The sequence below is a fragment of the Zootoca vivipara genome, chromosome 10, assembly GCF_965207765.1.
Source record: "Zootoca vivipara chromosome 10, rZooViv2.hap1.1, whole genome shotgun sequence".
NCBI classification, from domain to species: domain Eukaryota; kingdom Metazoa; phylum Chordata; class Lepidosauria; order Squamata; family Lacertidae; genus Zootoca; species Zootoca vivipara.
In genome coordinates this window covers 3,237,822-3,254,792 of record NC_142593.1, presented here as the reverse complement: position 1 = coordinate 3,254,792, position 16,971 = coordinate 3,237,822, and the positions used below count along the sequence as shown (strand labels likewise).

At 44.1% G+C, this 16,971-nt stretch overlaps 1 protein-coding gene and 1 long non-coding RNA gene across 5 annotated transcripts; one reads left to right on the top strand and one right to left on the bottom strand.

The window, feature by feature from the left end:
- The first annotated feature begins 317 nt into the window (after positions 1-317).
- NMRK1 (nicotinamide riboside kinase 1) lies at positions 318-13,779 on the top strand. Of its 4 annotated transcripts, none has more exons than XM_035099735.3 (10): positions 318-401; positions 2,940-2,999; positions 3,385-3,427; positions 5,960-6,050; positions 7,232-7,280; positions 8,745-8,904; positions 8,983-9,054; positions 11,324-11,430; positions 12,638-12,718; positions 12,989-13,779. In XM_035099735.3, the coding sequence occupies exons 3-10, from the start codon at positions 3,405-3,407 to the stop codon at positions 13,015-13,017; spliced, it is 612 nt and encodes a 203-aa protein (XP_034955626.3). In that variant the 5' UTR covers positions 318-401; positions 2,940-2,999; positions 3,385-3,404; the 3' UTR covers positions 13,018-13,779. The 4 variants fall into 4 exon arrangements, with proteins under 4 accessions (XP_034955626.3, XP_034955628.3, XP_060136041.2 ...); XM_035099737.3 differs by having other exon boundaries at positions 318-551; XM_060280058.2 differs by lacking the exon at positions 2,940-2,999.
- Positions 13,780-15,742: 1,963 nt separating this feature from the next.
- On the bottom strand, positions 15,743-16,905 carry LOC148684352 (uncharacterized). Its single transcript, XR_015946190.1, has 2 exons — positions 16,486-16,905; positions 15,743-16,267 (listed from the first exon to the last, which is right to left on the bottom strand). It is a non-coding gene; the product is annotated as an uncharacterized LOC148684352 (long non-coding RNA).
- Positions 16,906-16,971: the final 66 nt, after the last annotated feature.

Sequence of the window (16,971 nt, the reverse complement as noted above, 5' to 3'; positions counted from 1 at the left end):
GGAGGAAGTGGGAATCGCAGCCGAAGCAGAAAAGGGGCTCGAGGGCGCCGCTCCCCCTAGCGGCCGAGGTCCAGCACTGCAGGCGCAGAGGGAGGGGGGAGGAGCAAGTCGCGAGCACGCCGTGAAGGGGCGGGGACTGCAGTAACGAGCCAATCGCGTCGCGCCTTCCTTCCTCAACAGAGAAGGGGAGGCTCCCTGGAACAAGGTGGCCGGACTGCGAGCCTTGACCAATCGTCAGGCAGCAAAGGGCTCGCCGTACGTGTCATATTTGCATAGAGCGCCGTCGGCCTGCGTCCGTCCCGCCCCTTTTCTGAAAGGGGGCGGGGCATGGCGCCTGGCTTATGAAGGGGGCTCTAACTTTCTCGGGGCGCTGCTCGGCGCGTCTGGCTTCGAGGGCGAAGGTAGGGGCGGACAGGGGGTTTTGTGGGACTGCGTGGGCCGTGGGCTGGTCCAAGGAGGAGATGGCGCCCCTCTCAGTTGCACGTGCAGAAGCCGACTGAACCGGGGGTGGAATCGCATCCGCCGCTACACCGGAGGCAGCAGCAGGCTCGGTTAGGGGGCCCGTGGCAAGAGCGGGAGCGTGGGAAGGGGGTTGAGGAGAAATAGCCAGAAGCTCGTCTCACTCTGCTTCATGGATGCATGCATCTATGCCATCACATACCCGCATCCTGCATTTTGCCTAACTGCCAGCGTTTTCTTAATATTTTCAAAAAGTACCTCAATGCTAATTCAGTGCTTCAAGGATATTTTTTTGACAATTGGCGTATCAAAGCTTTTGAGAAAAAATGCATGTGAAATGTTTTGAACATCTTGGCTGCTATTGATAGGCTCCCTTAGTCCCAACTTAAACCAGTGTTTGCACTGCACTCTCTTATAAGTACCCTAAGTGTAAAGTCGCTTTGCCTGACATCCCCTGGCTCACCTGCTTGTGTAAAAGTTGTTCAAGGCTACTAATCTAAAAGTGCTTGCTAGGAAACAAACTGTATTCCATTTGGTGGGACTAGGATTGGAGTGCCAAGATGCCCTCTAAGTGAAAACTGTAATTGTATTGTGATCACTTTTAAACATAGCATGTTATGGTCATAAAGAGCCAGTGTGTAGTGGTTAGAGTGCTGGACTAGGATCTTGGAGGCCAGGGTTCAAATCCCCACTTGGTCATGAAGCTCATTGAGTGACTTTGGGCCAGTCACTGCTTCTTAGCTCAACCTACCTCACAGGGCTGTTGGGGGTATTAAATGAGGGGAAACCCATGTGACCATGTTGAGTCCTTTGGAGAAAAAAGATGGGATATAAATGCCAATAACAATAATAACAACGCAGTTCAGAACTATTGGCTGCAATCTTACTCTTACAGAGATTGGTGTTAATGGTTTGAGAATACTTCTGGGTCAGAGCAGAACCAAACTGTGTGCCACTGACAATTGGGTAGAATAAAACTCACAGAAACTCTTCTTTACTATATAACATTCCCCTTTGATGTATATTTGTTTTGTTTTGGACCCATGCACTGCTGACCTGGAATCTTAAAATTGCGTCACTGTCTATACAACAGAGTTCAAAGCCCTTCATCTTTGGATAGTTGGCAAATGCCTGGGCAGTAGCTGTTTCCAAATGGGTGAGAGATTAACAAACAACAATCCAGTAGCATTAATCTTTGCCCATATTTTTAGTAATAGCCCTGAACTGATCCTAACTTTCTCACCAGTGAGCACTGAAGTGTTGACTTTAATTAAATTCATCACATGGCCACATATATTGTTTAGTATTGTTTCTGGTTGTAGCATTTGAAGCACTGTTTGTCTATGTGTGCCATATTTTACATATATTCACGTAAACATGGTGCCATTGGGCTTACAGTATTGAGCTCTTTGCATTACAGTCGTACCTTGGATCCCAAATGCTTTGTGAGTCGAATGTTTTGGCTCCTGAATGCCGCAAACCAGGAAGTGAGTGTTCTGGTTTGCAAACGTTCTTTGGAACCCGAATATCCAACACAGCTTTTGATTGGCTGCAGGAGCTTCCTACAGCCAATCGGAAGCTGCGCCTTGGTTTCCAAATGTTTTGGAAGTCGAATGGACTTCCGGAACAGATTCCGTTCGATCTCCGAGTTATAACTGTATACATATTTGGGCAATCTTGTGTTGAGATTAGAAACCCTAGGATTGCTGATGGGGAGGATCATTTAATACAGATTTTATACTATTTACGATCCATCACAGTAGTGAAGAATATTTGTTCACAGGTGCATGAACTGCAATGGAATTTCTATAGCTCAATCTGTCCAAATATTACTAGAACCCTGTAAGACAGCAGGCTTGATACTTGTGGTTCACATGTGGTGGAAATAGCTTTGAAGTTTAGCAGACAAATCTTGATGCAATAAGCAGTTCATTTATCATGAGTCTTGATGCTGCTATGACCTCCCAGAAATTCATGGTTAATAGGAGCAATACTATATCAAGATATGTGAGGAAGAACAGGATTAGGATCTAGTAGATCTCTGGCAGAGTTTTGACATCTTAACCTCCCCATCTTTGTCCCAGCCAGAAATATTTTATTCCACAGTCAAAAAACAATAACCCTGGAATTAAAAAATACAGGAGATCAGTCTACTTGTACCTATTTCCAAATATTTGTACCCATTTCTTCGTCACTAGATTTTAGCTTGACATAAGGCATTGCATTCTTAAAATAAATTGGTGGCAAAATCATCAGAGGCTTGTCACAGCATGCTTGGCTTTCATTGGAATGCCACATTGAGAGATTCCTTAAGGATACAGTTAATGTTGACACCTACTTGACAATGTTCATAATTAGGGGAAATGTGGTGCCAAGTTCCATCTTTCCGTACTTCATACCACATGGCTTGGTGTTTTGATGTTCATGGGTGAGCATGTTGTGTACAGTGAGGTTTGACATCTTTCCCTTTCCTACTACAGTATTTGTATTTCTCAGTCACTTGGAGAGCGGAATCCAGTGATGACCCTCATGTGTCACAGGTTAGTTGCCCATTTCCATAGTGTCCAATGTTAACTCAGGAGAGCCAGTTCTTCCTTTCCATTGCAAGTCATCAAATGATGTAAATTCACCTCCAAACATGAGAGAAAATCTGAAACCAGCTGCTAATTTGGAAGAAAGGCCTGTTGAACTTCGCTTCCTCTTTAGTAGGCATGTGTAAGATTGCACTGAGACTCAAACCCAATGGATTTTGATTTCATTATAATTTGGTTTTGATGTCAAGCAATTTTTAGCCACCTTCCTCACAACTGGCTAGAAGCTTACCTGAGACCTTTAGTCCAAAATCCCATCAGCTGAACATAGTAGCTCATGGACAAAATGTTATTCACTCCTACTACAAGGATTCTTTCTCAATTTGATTTTTAGGTTGTGAAAGAACTGTGAAAATGTTGGTCATTGGACTTGGAGGGTAAGTGAATGGGTAGTTGGTTAAAATCCAGTTTTGCTTTAGATCAAGGATGGGGAACCTGGGACCCTCATGATGATCATGGAATCATAGAATTGGAGAGTTGGAAGGGATCACAAGGGTCATCTAGTCCAACTCCTTGCAGTGCAGGAATCTTTTTGTCCAACGTAGGACTCAAACCCACAATCCTGAGATTACAGTAAGAGTCTCATGCTCTGCTAACTGAGCTATGATGTATCTGAAGAAGTGTGCATGCACACGAAAGCTCATACCAAAATATAAACTCAGTTGGTCTTTAAGGTGCTACTGAAGGAATTTTTTTATTTTGCTTCGACTCAGACCAACACGGCTACCTACCTGTAACTTGAGCTATGATGCTTGAGTACAACTCCCACCAGCCCTGGCTACTGGCCATGCTGGCTGGGGCAGATAGAAGCTAGCCTCAAATATTTGGAGGGTCCCATTATTGCCTTAGGTGTTTAGATCTACCCAATAGCTGAGAGTGGAATAATTTGCTTTTTGTGTGCTATTACTGCTTTCTGGTCACTTTTCAGGATGGTGGGAAAAACATACTGGTAATTGTATTACTGCAGGCATATCCATTTCGAGGGCCTAATTCAGCCCGCTGGTCAGTTTAACCCAGCCCCTGTGGCAGTTTACTTCCCAGGGTAAAATCCTAACCTCAACAACTTTAATCCTAAAAAAAAGCCCAACAACTTTTTCCTTAAAAAAAGGTTAACAACTTTGGTTGGCCCTTTGGCCGACCCTCACGGCTTTTCACTTCATCAAATCTGGCCCTCTTTGAAAAAAGTTTGGACACTACTGTATTTTGCCGGTGCTAACCTTGATGGGGGGGGGAGGGAATAATTGCTACCTGGCACTTCTCGTTCCTGTCTCTTCTATGAGGGGGGTACAGTAGCTAAAATGAGCCTATGACACTCATGTAGTTGAAAATACTTGAATGTTTGCAAAAGGTATAGTAACTAAGGAGGGTGGGTGGGAGGGAGGTACCGTGTTTCCCCTATTTTAAGACGTAGTCATTATATAAGCCATAGCAGGATTTTAAGCGTTTAGGAAATAAAAGCCATACCCTGAAAATAAGCCATATCTTAAAACCTTGTACAAGCCTACGTGCGCTGAAGTGGCCTCTAGTGCATAGAAGCGGACGCCACAATAATAGCACGCGGAATGCAATGGGGGTCGACGCCCACAAAAGGATTGCAACCAGCCTAAATCCCGCGCAGCGCAAGCCCGCGCGGGCTTCCGCGCAAATAATCCCCAGCGTGTGCAATGGAGCAAGTGCGTCGAGGACTGCAACTTTGCAGCGCCATCCCAACTAGGTCGAATTCTGTGGGTCTTGTAGCCACGCCACCCCCACCCCCAGGTAAATGGGGCCGGGATTCAAGGGGCCACGAGGAAGTCCCTCGGACGCGAACAGGCAAAGCGAAAGAAGCGCGGCTTTCCTTACTAGCGCTCGGTCATCCTCCAGCTTCCCACATAAGATCAGTGCGCCTGCTGCGATCCCACGACGGCGACGGCATTCCCATATTCTTCCGGCTTAAGGAAACCTTGGAGGACGGCGAGGCGGCTCGCTCATGGCGCTCCCGAGCGGCCTCTCGGCGGGAATGGAAGCAGCCAAGCGCCTCGGTCGCTCTCGGCGGCGTTGCGCAACTCTCCGCCTCCTTCCTTTGTGTAGGTCCGGGAGAGGGGCAGGAGAGACACCCCCGGCGGGAGCTGCCTCTTTCCACGTCGGGGACTGGCTGCAAAGGAGGCTCCCCAAGCGGCTGGGTCTGGGCCGCAGGCGGCGGCGGCGCTGAGCGCACGGAGACGGCCCACGAGGCGCGAGGAAACGGCCCGCCTCTCTGGCGAGCCTCTCCGGGCGCTGCAGCATCTCCGTGCCCACGGCTGCTCTGCGCGGCGGGAAGAGGGAGCAAGAGGACGCTGGCGAAGGCTCGCCGCGAACTGCTGCCCTCTCCCGGGTGCCGCGGGCGTAGCCGATTTGGCAAAGGGCCCCCGGGACCACCGGGGAAGATCAAAGGCAGCTTAATTAAAAGCAGCGTCCTGAGAATCAAGGCGCCTCTGCGGAGTGAGCCTTAAGGTACAAGACATCCCCTGAAAATAAGACACCGTGTGTTTTTTTGAGTAAAAAAAAGAATAAGACGGTGTCTTAAAAAGGGGGAAACACGGTAACATTATTTTTTCTAGTTTCAAAATACTTTTGAGTTCTGGGGAAATGACTCCTTGCAAACAGGAATTTTTGAGGGAAGATACTATGATTCCCTGCAACAACTGAGTAGCCATTGTGCATTTATCATGCAAAAGGTAACAAAAAAGTTGTCTGAGATGATGATAAATGTGCTTTTGGCCATTATAGCATATGCTATCTGAAAACATTAAAATAATTAGGTAAATGCATTTGCCAAGTTACAATGTAGATACTATAGTAAACAAATTATCAAAATGATGTTTTTACGTACTGTATAGTGTGCTACTCTGTAACCTGCTATAGTTCTGCCATTCTTTTCTACAATTCAGTATAACAAATGGAGGGAAAACAACTCTGGCAAAAAGGCTTAAGAAACAGCTTCCAAACTGTACTATACTTTCTCAAGATGACTATTTTAAGGTAAACAATTAAAGGAACTTTATGAGTTAAAGTAGAATATTTCCAGGTTAGAAGCAGAATACAGTGTGTTTCCAAATAATCAAGTAAAATAATGTTATGGGATGAGTCATGGGATGATTCTTGTGTATTCTGAACAGCTTCCTGTATTTTCAACTTGCCAGCTCCTGCCAATCTAGCAGTTCGAAAAGCATGTCAAAGTGCAAGTAGATAAATAGGTACCGCTCCGGTGGGAAGGTAAACAGTGTTTCAGTGCGCTGCTCTGGTTTGCCAGAAGCGGCTTTGTCATGCTGGCCACATGACCTGGAAGCTGTACGCCGGCTCCCTCGGCCAATAATGCGAGATGAGCACGCAACCCCAGAGTCGGTCACGACTGGACCTAATGGTCAGGGGTCCCTAAATATCATGACACGGGGACGCAGGTGGAGCTGTGGTCTAAACCACTGAGCCTCTTGGGCTTGCCGATCAGAAGGTTGGTGGTTTGAATCTCTGCAACAGGGTGAGCTCCCGTTGCTTGGTCCCTGCTCCTGCCAACCTAGCAGTTCGAAAGCATGTCAAAGTGCAAGTAGATAAATAGGTACCGTTCCGGTGGGAAGGTAAACAGTGTTTCCGTGCGCTGCTCTGGTTTGCCAGAAGCGGCTTTGTCATGCTGGCCACATGACCTGGAAGCTGTACGCCAGCTCCCTCGGCCAATAACGCGAGATGAGGGCCGCAACCCCAGTCAGTCACAACTGGACCTAATGGTCAGGGGTCCCTTTACCCTTTACCTATCTTGTATTTGTACTTTTATCACTTCAGTTTTTGATATTTATCATCCTGGTCCATGCTGATTTTAGTTGGATTTAAATAATACTCTACTTTTTAATAACAGGAATGTGCATGCATGGCATTTTCAAAACTTACAGGATTTGGAGTTACTTGGTATAGTATTATCAGGAAGTTTATTGTTTGTTCTGACTTGAAATGTATTGCTGTGTTCATTTAAAATTCTAAACTGTTCTGGGTGCTGCTGCCTCTCACATTATTTGCCTTCCTATGCAGTGGCCCATTTTCAATTGTGTTGTCGCCATCTACCCCTAAAATTGCTGACTCCACTACGGCTATGTATGATAAGAAGTCTAAATTTCATTTCCCCCTTCAAGTTCCCCCAACAATATTAACAATATTGTTGTTGTTTTTTCTAGCCAGAATCTGAAGTGGCTGTAGATGACCGTGGATTTTTGCAGTATGATGGTTAGTAGACCCAATACTTTTTTAAGTCTGAGTTTTGAAAGCAAAGTAAGCAAAATTGTAATATTTGAAGAACCACTACATTTCCAGCAAACATTTGTCTATACAAATATTTTTGTATTTTTATTTTTGACTAGATATTTCTTCTTAAAATAGCAAAAGTGGCATTCTTGGTGCCTTCAACACACACACACACACACACACACACGAGAAAATGGGAACTGGATAAGCAAGAAAGAGTTCCAGTGGTTGAACAACTATGCAGCGAAGTGTTAAATCAAATAATTCTAAAAATGGATTTGTGACCCCCCCCAAGCTATATATGAAGCAAGCTGCTATGCAGCAGCCAAAAATACCATTTATGCAGCCCAGATATTGATTCCAGTGGTTTGATTTTTTTTAAAGCTTGCAGTATGTCAATAAATGGACAGCAGCAGGGAGTCAGTGCTGGCAGTAATAGATGGAAGGTTTTAAGTTTGTTAATTCTAATAGATAGGAAGTGCTTCGCAGCATCTTTTATTAAGTTTGGGGATTTCTTCAAGAAGCAGTTTTGCGGAACTAGTCAAAATACATGCAAAGCATCTCCACAAACCAGTAATAGTGAACTCAGCTAAAACTGAGCAGGCATCTGGCTCAGTAACAGTTTAAACTGCACAACTATTTCCATATGATCATTGCTATCTGGGCAATATAAGTAGTGAACTTTGGACTTCAGTCAGATGTGGTAATAATATAATGCATTTTCGTATTCAGGCATTGCAGGAAACTCCCCCTCCTTTGTATTTCAAGTTAAGTTTAAACCAAACTGTGACATCTAGTGCATAAAAAAGTTCAAACTGAAGATTGTTGGCTAACTTCCTCCACGCAGCTATTGCAGAATTAATTGTAACCAGACATCCTGTGTGTTTGTGTGTGGACAATGTTCCTAGCAGCTGATCTTTCTTGCTGAAAAGAGGCACCAATATTCCACTCCAAATCTATAATTCATTATACAAATTCTTACAAGTACAGCCCACCTATAACAAACCAAAAACATTGTGTTCTCTTGGTATTGAATGCAAACAATTTATCTGCCCTCTTTTCCTCCTCTGTAATTTGTTCAATCACTCCATTTCCCACTCTTTGAATCTTCCTTTCAAAACAACCATGCCTGTTTTGAGAAAACCTCACAGATTTAGGAACTAGAGCACAATCCTTTGACCTCTTTGCTGTTCCTCCATACTCCAAGCACTTCTCATTGGCACAGCCCTGGTTTCTCTCTCCAACTATTACCATTCTTGATTAATAACAGTAGAATGCTCAAATTTTGGTTTATGCGACCGCTGCCAATACTGACTCCCAAAGATCATGAAAACAGCTACATCGTAATGGAATGTTTTTCCATTCTCTTCATGATATACCTCTAGCATTTTATTTTGCAGACTGTAATTCTTGCCTTTAATTTTAAGATAACATTGTTTCTTCTAGTACTTGATGCCCTGCATATGGAAAAAATGGTGGCAGACATACGCTCTTGGATGACAAACCTACAAGACTCTGCATTGACAAGGCCACTGCATGATAATCAGAAGGGAGAAAAAGACAACCATATCTTAATTGTTGAGGGCTTCCTTCTGTATAACTACAAGTAAGCAAGCTTAGCATGTTAAAGTAAAAATAATGCCTACTGAATAAGCACATCTTACTTGGTTCTTTATTATTGCAGGCCTCTCAGTGATATATGGAATAAAAAGTATTTCCTAACAATTCCTTATGAAGAATGCAAGAAGAGAAGAAGGTACTGTGTTCCGAAAATCATTGCCCAATATTCTACTGTTTGCTCATAGCTGTATGTTCCCACACCTACATAGGGACCCCTGACCATTAGGTCCAGTCGTGACCAACTCTGGGGTTGTGGCGCTCATCTCACATTATTGGCCAAGGGAGCTTCCAGGTCATGTGGCCAGCATGACAAAGCCGCTTCTGGCGAACCAGAGCAGCACACGGAAACACTGTTTACCTTACCGCCAGAACGGTACCTATTTATCTACTTGCACTTTGACGTGCTTTCAAACTGCTAGGTTGGCAGGAGCTGAGACCGAGCAACGGGAGCTCACTCCGTCATGGGCATTTGAACCGCCGACCTTCTGATCAGCAAGCCCTAGGCTCTGTGGTTTAACCCACAGCACCACCCATGTCCCTCCACACCTACATACTGCAATCTAATAAGGGAATTACAAAGCAGATAACCAGATCTATTCCCAGTTAGTCTTTTAAAAGAAACTTGTTCAGTTTTAGAATTACGCAATTTGGAACAATGCACTGTATTTTTGAAAAAATGATGACGATGTCTTGCAAAATTCTGGAACGGTATTGCTGTATATATCCAAGGAAATCACAGGTTCCAACACCACGAGTTCCTGTAAATCAGAGCCTCAAAATCTGGCAAAGAGACAAGTAAAGGCAGATTCTCTCTGCTCTGTCTGTGCTTTCATGCCACTAGCAAAGTCATAAGCAAGGAGTCAGTGCAACAAACTTGGCAGCTTAAATGCTTTTAACTTTGTACTGACTCGTGGTCTAAGAGAATGCTATGGGGTTTTTAAAAATTACATTTATATCCCACCATTTTTTCCAAGGAGTGCAACATGGTGTATACACTTCTCCCCCTTTGAGGTATGCATTCAGGTGTTTAAAGCCCTCTAATTGTTATCTATATCATTTGAACAATTTTGATCCCTGTGTATTTTTAGCTATAAGAAAACCATTAGTGCTGGTGTGCTAGCAAGTGGTGCCTTACTTGACACCAGAGTCCTTCGTTTCAAGCAGGCAAACTTTCTGTTTCTATATACAGTGGTACCTCGGGTTACGAACGCGATCCGTTCCGGGTTGCAGTTTGTAACCCGAAAAGTTCGTAACCCGAAAAGGGCCCGAACCGCTGTTTTGCGCAAGCGCAAAGCGCACGCGCCGCTTCTGCGCATGCGCGCGCGACGAAAACACTTCCGGGTTTGCGCAGTTCGTAACCCGAGTTGTTCGCAAACCGAGGTGTTCGCAACCCGAGGTACGACTGTATTAAGACTTGTATTAAGACTTGTATATGTTGTTACAAATGAAGCTAACATTGTTGCAGTACACAAACTGAAGAAAGAGCATGCTGTTCGTCTACCCTGTACGTACTAGGCACTGTAAAAAGCAAGTTTTGTTTTGCTTTTTACTCATTAAGTCTTTTCTCCAGGCTATAAATGTATGTTTTAATAACCTAGACTTTAGGTTTTCATTGAAAGAGCCCAAACACAGTACGCTTACTCCAGCAAGGCTTCTTTGAATTCAGTGGGGCTTAGTCCAAAGTAGATCTATACAGAACTGTAGCCTTGCGCTTCAATTTTTAAAGCCATAGGTACATTGAACTAAGTCATAAAAGAAAGCAGTAGCCCTCATTTAAGATAACCATTTTCTAGATTAGGCTGCAAGCACATTCTACCTTACAATGTACAATGGTGTTTTAAAAAAACCAACCTTCAATTAAAGCTTATGGAGGATACTTCGTGCCCCTGAATACATTAGGAAAATAGGAAGCTGCCTTATACTGACTGAGTCAGACCATTGGTCTATCTAGCTGACTGACAGTGGCTCTCCAGGGTTTATAGGTGGGGAAAATTCTCAGCTCTGCTTGGGAGATGTCAGGGATTAAACCCAATATATTTTACATTCAAAGCAGATGCCACACCACTGCGATACATCAGTACACACATAGGCTTTACTAAGGGTCTGAGGTCTGAGGTCCTGTCCAGTACACCTGAGGAGGGGGCAGCTGTCAGAAAATCAAAATCTGTGTTAGTAAAGTGGGTTAGAGGAATTTGCACCAAGTCTTTGGTATTGGACACCTTGAGATTGTGTCCTTCTGAGTTTGAAGAAACTACTGAAGAAACATTTTATTAAGAAATTACCATGTTAACTAAAGATATAAATATTCAGTCAGCAGTAGATCAGACCACTAGAGGCTTTTGATATTTTTGGATATAAATTCTTGCTAAGCAAGATGTCTGAGTAAAGCTTCTCTTCTTATACAGCACACGAATTTATAACCCACCAGACCCACCTGGATACTTCGATGGGCATGTATGGCCAATGTATCTGAAACATAGGAGAGAGATGGAAGAAAATGAAACTGGCATCGGTATGGCAAACACATTTATATATAATATATACATATAGCTCATACACGTAGCTCATTCAAGTAGAGAATGCTGGCAAAAGTAGTGACATTACCTAGTTCAGGTTCAAAAGACTGGCCTTGTTGGCAGGGGTGGATTTTGAACTTTTAAATTTCAGCAGTGCCCTTTGCAAGGCCAAATTTGGTGCCACCCCACCTCTTGCATTCTGTTTTGCTCTATTCACAACAGGCTCCTCTCCCCCTTGCTCATGATCAACATGTGTGACTATGTATACGAATGACACCAAGAAATAAATGAATAAATAGATTCAAACAAGGAAATGGCATGAGAGTTGGAGAGTCCTCATGACTCACGAGGAGACCCTCCCCAGAGCCTGAAGAGGACTTCAGTGAGGGCAGAGGAAGCCCCAGAGACTGGAGGTGCAGTGAGACTTTGTTTAGGCTGCTCAGCCTCCCCACCTAGAGACTTACATCACATTTTTGCACAGCCTCCAGCCGGCCCCAGAGCTTCTAGTAGAAGAGAGTTGTGTGGAGAATGTGAGAGAGCTGGAGAGGAGGGAAAAAACAGGTCTTTTTTGACGGTGTTCCCTACTTACACAATTTTTGCATACACGAGTGGGAGCTTAGAACGTAAACCCTGCTTAAAGGGGGGGGGCATTTGTCATTGTTGTGATGCCCTGCAGCACCCCCTAGGCTCAGCGCCCAGTGAGGCAAAACTGGTTGCACTGCCCTAAATCCATCTCTTTTGTCAGAATGCTTCAGCATCTGTCTCATGGGGTAAATGTGGATGGGAACGTGTGGGTATCTGAAGATGGATAAACAAATAGTAACAAAACAAAAATAAAGATCGCTATTACAGTTCATTAATTACATTCCATTTATAATTGACCTGCCTAACGACAAATAAATACAGTTACAACAAATAAAGGCTTGACATACCTTGCTTTGCATGTCATGCATCTATCTCATATATTGGTTTCACCTTTTAAGTTGCATTACTGAAATAAATGCACTTTTTGACGATATTCTAATTTTCCAAGTTTCACCTGTATATATGCCTGCAGCTTTTTAAAAATTCCCCTAAAAAAAAAGTAAGTACGTAAAGCTTATGTGAGTTGTGAATGGAATGTGGGTTGCACTGGAAGGTAGCCTATTGAAAGTTTCTGGCTGTACTGAAGATGTTTTGACTACTTCACTGGTCTTCTTGCAGTTTATTTGGATGGAACTCAATCACAGGAAGACCTTTATTCAAAGCTATACGATGATATAGTACAAGAACTGAAAAAGTCAAGTAAGTAACTAACTACTGTAGTGGAAAGAAGAGTACTACACTGTGTACATGCTCCTTCAGAGGGAGTACAACTCCCATCTAGGAGTTGCGTAATTCGCAGAACTAGGAACCTTTCAAGCCAGGAGGGATTCAATCTAACTTAATTTGATGGTATAAGCTTTTTATGATTCTATCCAACATTTAAAAAAGCTATAAAAACTAATGAGTGATTATAAAGAAGCTATAGCCCAGTGTTTGTGAATGTGTGTTTTTTCTCTTCCAACCTTTCAGATTATCGTGGTGCTATTGTGCACGTATAAAGCCTTGGCCTCGATGAGAGCAATAACAAACCTCATACATGAATATTTTAATACATTGTGGCTAAAACAATGTTTTAAGAAGCTAACTGAAGCCCTTCCAAAGCAGCACCAAACCGAGAGTGTATGTGACATTCTCATGGATATGCTTTCCAGCTAGTTTATTTAGAGTTACTGTTCTCTTGCTATGGTGTCATCCATTTGGAATAAAAACCCTAAAACTTTCAGAGTTTACTAAGAATGTTTGGACAGAAGAGAAATTATGTATCATCTCATAGATGCTTTCTCCCAGGTGCTCAACAGTCTCTCCTCCTTGCTTAATGCAACAGTGAGCCTAGACCAGGCATCCCCAAACTTCGGCCCTCCAGATGTTTGGGACTACAATTCCCATCTTCCCTGACCACTGGTCCTGTTAGCTAGGGATCATGGGAGTTGTAGGCCAAAACATCTGGAGGGCCGCAGTTTGGGAATGCCTGGCCTAGACACATCCACTGTCCTTTTCCTCCAACGTAACAAAGAGGGGCAAACTTTCTATTACCCTACCTGCACCTCAGTGTTTTCCACTCTACTGTCCTGAGTGCATCCTTTGTGATACAGCTGTCCCTCCAATGTGAATGGCATTGCAAGCAAGGCACCTTTCAGTGGAGCATCAGGATACTTTTGTAAGGCTCAGTAACTTAAATATATTTTAGATATCTAAAATCTGCTTGCAGGAAGCTGATTTTTAAAAATATATTGTTTAATAAAAAAATCAATTCTGAATTACAGGCAAGTTGTCATGATACATAACCATATTGATTTAATTAAAAGGGGAAAACAATTAGAGTAGAATGTAGTAAACCCTTTTTAGCACAGTCAGATACTCTGCACATTGATCAGGAGTAAGAGAAATGCCAATATCTTCTTTGCAAGGCTGCCTAAAATCATACAGGCTGTTCTGTTTATAACTATGGGAGTCTATGGAAGAGAAGTCAAAACATTACAAAAAAACAAGAGAAACAAGCACTGGTCTTCATATACGGTACTTGTTTCTCAAATTGGCAATAGCTAAAATATGCTCTAGGGACGCGGGTGGCGCTATGGGTTAAACCACAGAGCCTAGGGCAGGCATTTCCAAACTACGGCCCGGGGGCTGGATATGGCCCGAAGGGCTCATTTATCCAGCCTGCTGCCGCCGCCCACTACAACCACCCACTAATACTGGCGTGGCACAGTGCAGCGCGGGCGCAGAGCATCGGAAATAGCTTTCGCGCATGCAAAAGCTTCATTTCTGGCGCACTTCCAGGTGGGGGGCCGGTGTGCATGCGCACAAGCTATTTCCGGCTCCTGTGCGCCGAAAATAGTGTGTGTGCATGAGTATGGGTGCGCGCTCCCCGACCCTTTGGCCCATTGAGGCATCGGCGCTGCAGGCACCGGCCCAAAGCGCCGTAAGTTGGGAGACCCCTGGCCTAGGGCTTGCCGATCAAGGTTGGTGGTTCAAATCCCTGCGACGGGGTGAGCTCCCGTTGCTCGGTCCCAGCTCCTGCCAACCTAGCAGTTCAAAAGCACATCAAAGTGCAAGTAAATAGTTACTGCTACAGTGGGAAGGTAAACGGTGTTTCTGTGTGCTGCTATGGTTTGCCAGAAGCGGCTTTGTCATGCTGGCCACATGACCTGGAAGCTGTACGCCGGCTCCCGCGGCCAATAACACAAGATGAGCACCGCAACCCCAGAGTTGGTCACGACTGGACCTAATGGTCAGGGGTCGCTTTACCTTTTAAAAATATGCTCTGATGGAAACAGGGCTGATCATTTAATGATTGATTCCCCATCCCCTTGAATTCTCAACAGAGGCCAATAGGTACAGGTGAAACTCGTAAAATTAGAATATTGTCAAAAAGTGAATTTATTTCAGTAATGCAACTTAAAAGGTGATAGCAATACAGTGGTCCCTTGACTTACAAAGTACTCTACTTAGAAATTTCGAGTTAAGAATGGGGGGGGAAAAGGCTGCACGCTTACGTTTTTTTGACATCCGAAAGGAAAACCATTGCGGTTTAGATGGGGTTTACTCGACTTACGAATTTTAGATGCAGTTTACTCGACTTACGAATTTTTCAGTTTCCAATGCATTCCTATGGGAAATGGCTTTTTTCGGCTTACAAACTTTTCAACCTACGAATGTGCATTCGGAACGGATTAAATTCGTAAGTTGAGGGACCACTGTATATGAAATAGATGTATGACATGCAAAGCAAGATATGTCAAGCCTTTATTTGTTGTAATTGCAATTATTTGTCGTTAGGCAACAAATTATAAATGGAATGTAATTAATGAAATGTAATAGTGATGTTTATTATTGTAACTATTTGTTTTATTACTATGGAATTTCCAAAAGGAAGCATTTGTTAAAATTAAAAAATAATTTGCATTACTGAAATAAATGCACTTTTCAACAATATTCTAATTTTACGAGTTTCACCTGTATGTACCGATAGGTTCCACAAGCTTTAGCTCCAAGTCTGCAAAATGCATTTTGCAACAGATGTATTTTGTAGTATAGTAAGAAAATATTTTTTTAAAAAAATATAATACCTAGATTGGTAGTTGGTACATGGTAGTACCAGCATTCTAGTTGCAGAGTAATGGACTGTTACATTTTGTTCCCTCTTCCTATAAGTAGTGGGATGCTGTTGTCATTACAAGAAATTTAGATATCTCGCATTAAAATATCAAGGACTGCAGCAGCTGTAGCTAGATACACTTTATTTATTTATATTTATTTCATAAAAATTTATACATGGCTTGACTGTAGAAAAAACAAAGTGGATACTATTAAATACACATTGTTGTTGTTGTTTAGTCGTTTAGTCGTGTCCGACTCTTCGTGACCCCATGGACCATAGCACGCCAGGCACTCCTGTCTCGCACTGCCTCCCGCAGTTTGGTCAAACTCATGTTCGTAGCTTCGAGAACACTGTCCAACCATCTTGTCCTCTGTCGTCCCCTTCTCCTAGTGCCCTCAATCTTTCCCAACATCAGGGTCTTTTCCAAGGATTCTTCTCTTCTCATGAGGTGGCCAAAGTATTGGAGCCTCAGCTTCACGATCTGTCCTTCCAGGGAGCACTCAGGGCTGATTTCCTTAAGAATGGATAGGTTTGATCTTCTTGCAGTCCATGGGACTCTCAAGAGTCTCCTCCAGCACCATAATTCAAATCATCAATTCTTCGGCGATCAGCCTTCTTTATGGTCCAACTCTCACTTCCATACATCACTACTGGGAAAACCATAGCTTTAACTATACGATTAAATACACATATACACGCTAATTAATTTTGTCAGCTTTAGATGAAGGAAAATACATCACAATGTAGACAAGGTTAATTTTCCCCAGAGGTCTCTAATGCTTCTGTATCCAAAGCAGCTTTTGGAATCCATTCGCATGCTTTGAACCAACCTGGCCCATGCCACTTTACTCGCTTGTGGACTTACCACGGGCGCGCTTTTGGCCGCAGAGAAAAGGCTGGACCGAGTCTTCAGCCTGACCAGCAGGGCTCCCACGTGGTGCCCGTGTAATGCAGAGCCCTTCGCGGTCCATAGGGTGGGATTTCAAGGCCGGAACCCCGAGGGCCGTGTCACCCACGCCAAGCCCCTTTAGCGGGGCCTCGATCTCTGCGGCTGCTGTTCGTGGGAGAAAGGCGGGAGGCCGAGGCCCTTCTTCCCTCGCGGACACGGAAGGTTCACGGGCAGTCAGATCGTGGGCCCGCCAGGGAGGGAGCCAGGCGAGCCTGGTTCGCCTCAGCCGCGCGGAGCTGCCTCGCTCCCTATGGAACTCAGCGCGCTGAAGGAGGAGCCGCACCACGAACGCAGCCTTCGGCGGCCCTTCCCGACCGGCTCGTATCTTCCCGCGAGAATTCGTTCGTCCGTTCGCGCGTGCGCGGGGACCCTCGCGGCGCAACGCGCCTGCGCAGTCTTGCT